The sequence below is a fragment of the Camelina sativa genome, chromosome 20 (assembly GCF_000633955.1).
Source record: "Camelina sativa cultivar DH55 chromosome 20, Cs, whole genome shotgun sequence".
NCBI lineage: Eukaryota > Viridiplantae > Streptophyta > Magnoliopsida > Brassicales > Brassicaceae > Camelina > Camelina sativa.
Genome location: NC_025704.1, coordinates 188,084 through 189,271, shown reverse-complemented (window position 1 = coordinate 189,271; position 1,188 = coordinate 188,084). Strand labels below are relative to the sequence as shown.

The window sequence follows — 1,188 nt, the reverse complement described above, 5'->3', positions numbered from 1 at the left end:
TGTGCCATTGCCTTTGACCAGGAAACAGATCTTGTGATATTTACTCTTGATGCCGGGATCGAGTCGTGGGAGAGGCTCCTTTGTCGGAATCTGTTGCAAAACTGTCCATGCTCCGTTGCGCTTTTCATAGACCGAGGAAGGCTCCCAGACTTCAGATTCGTTCCACTGAAAAAGCTTAGCATCAACATATGTGCCATCTTTTTAGGTGGACCAGATGACCGTGAAATGCTTACGTACGCTACACGCTTGGCCAGCCATCCCAGCGTCGAGCTCCATGTGTTCCGGCTCGTGGACCAGAACGGCGTCTCTCCGCTCAGAGACATGGTGGAGAGAAAGCATGACATGAGAGTCATCAACGTCTTCCGCAAAGAGAATTCCGAAAAAAACATCGTCTTCAGAGAGGTAAAGAAACCCTTCTCTCTACTTGGTTTAGAAAGATTCTTGGTTTAGACGTACGAAAACAGAGGTTTTCTCATGATCATAATTAATAATGTGTTTCTGACAATTCTAAAGATAAGAATAGAGGAAGCGGTGGATCTACTGGGGTTGCTAAGGAAGGAAGGAGACGACTTTGATCTGATGATGGTGGGGATAAGACACGAAGAGAATCTATTGATGTTGGAAGGGTTGTCAGAATGGAGCGATATGAAGGAGTTAGGAGAGGTTGGAGATTTGTTGGTCTCCAAAGATCTCGAGCTCTCTGTTTCGGTTCTCGCGGTCCAGCAATGAGGGCGATTACGGTTTAATTATCTAGTTTCAAATTTTGTATGGATATTTGTACAAATTAAAGCCTTTTTGTAGAATGTAAAAATGTCTTTTATACACAAAAGTTTTTAAAAGTACGTATACTACCTTTTACTCCTTTCTTTCAAATCATTCCACGATGACATGATCAGTTTAAACAGAGATTAGCACAAAAATACAAACATCGTGACTATGACTCTCAGACCATCATCTTTGGACGTGTTAAAAAGCCAAAAAAAAAAATATATATAAATTCCTAATTGTAAAGGGCCTAAATATTAGGGCCAGTCAGGGTCCGCTAAAATAAACTTAAGCCCTGAACCTGATTAAATAGAGAAAAAGATTTTCGGACTCTTAAAAGGGCTTTTATAAAAACAATTCAGGTTAAAATAGGGCCCAGCCTTGTTACAATTTTTTTTTTGTTTTTTTTTTTTTTTTTTTTTT

At 39.9% G+C, this 1,188-nt stretch overlaps 1 protein-coding gene across 1 annotated transcript; it reads left to right on the top strand.

The window, feature by feature from the left end:
- LOC109131330 (cation/H(+) antiporter 27-like) lies at positions 30 to 729 on the top strand. Its single transcript, XM_019242173.1, has 2 exons — positions 30 to 402; positions 514 to 729. The coding sequence occupies exons 1-2, from the start codon at positions 226 to 228 to the stop codon at positions 727 to 729; spliced, it is 393 nt and encodes a 130-aa protein (XP_019097718.1). The 5' UTR covers positions 30 to 225.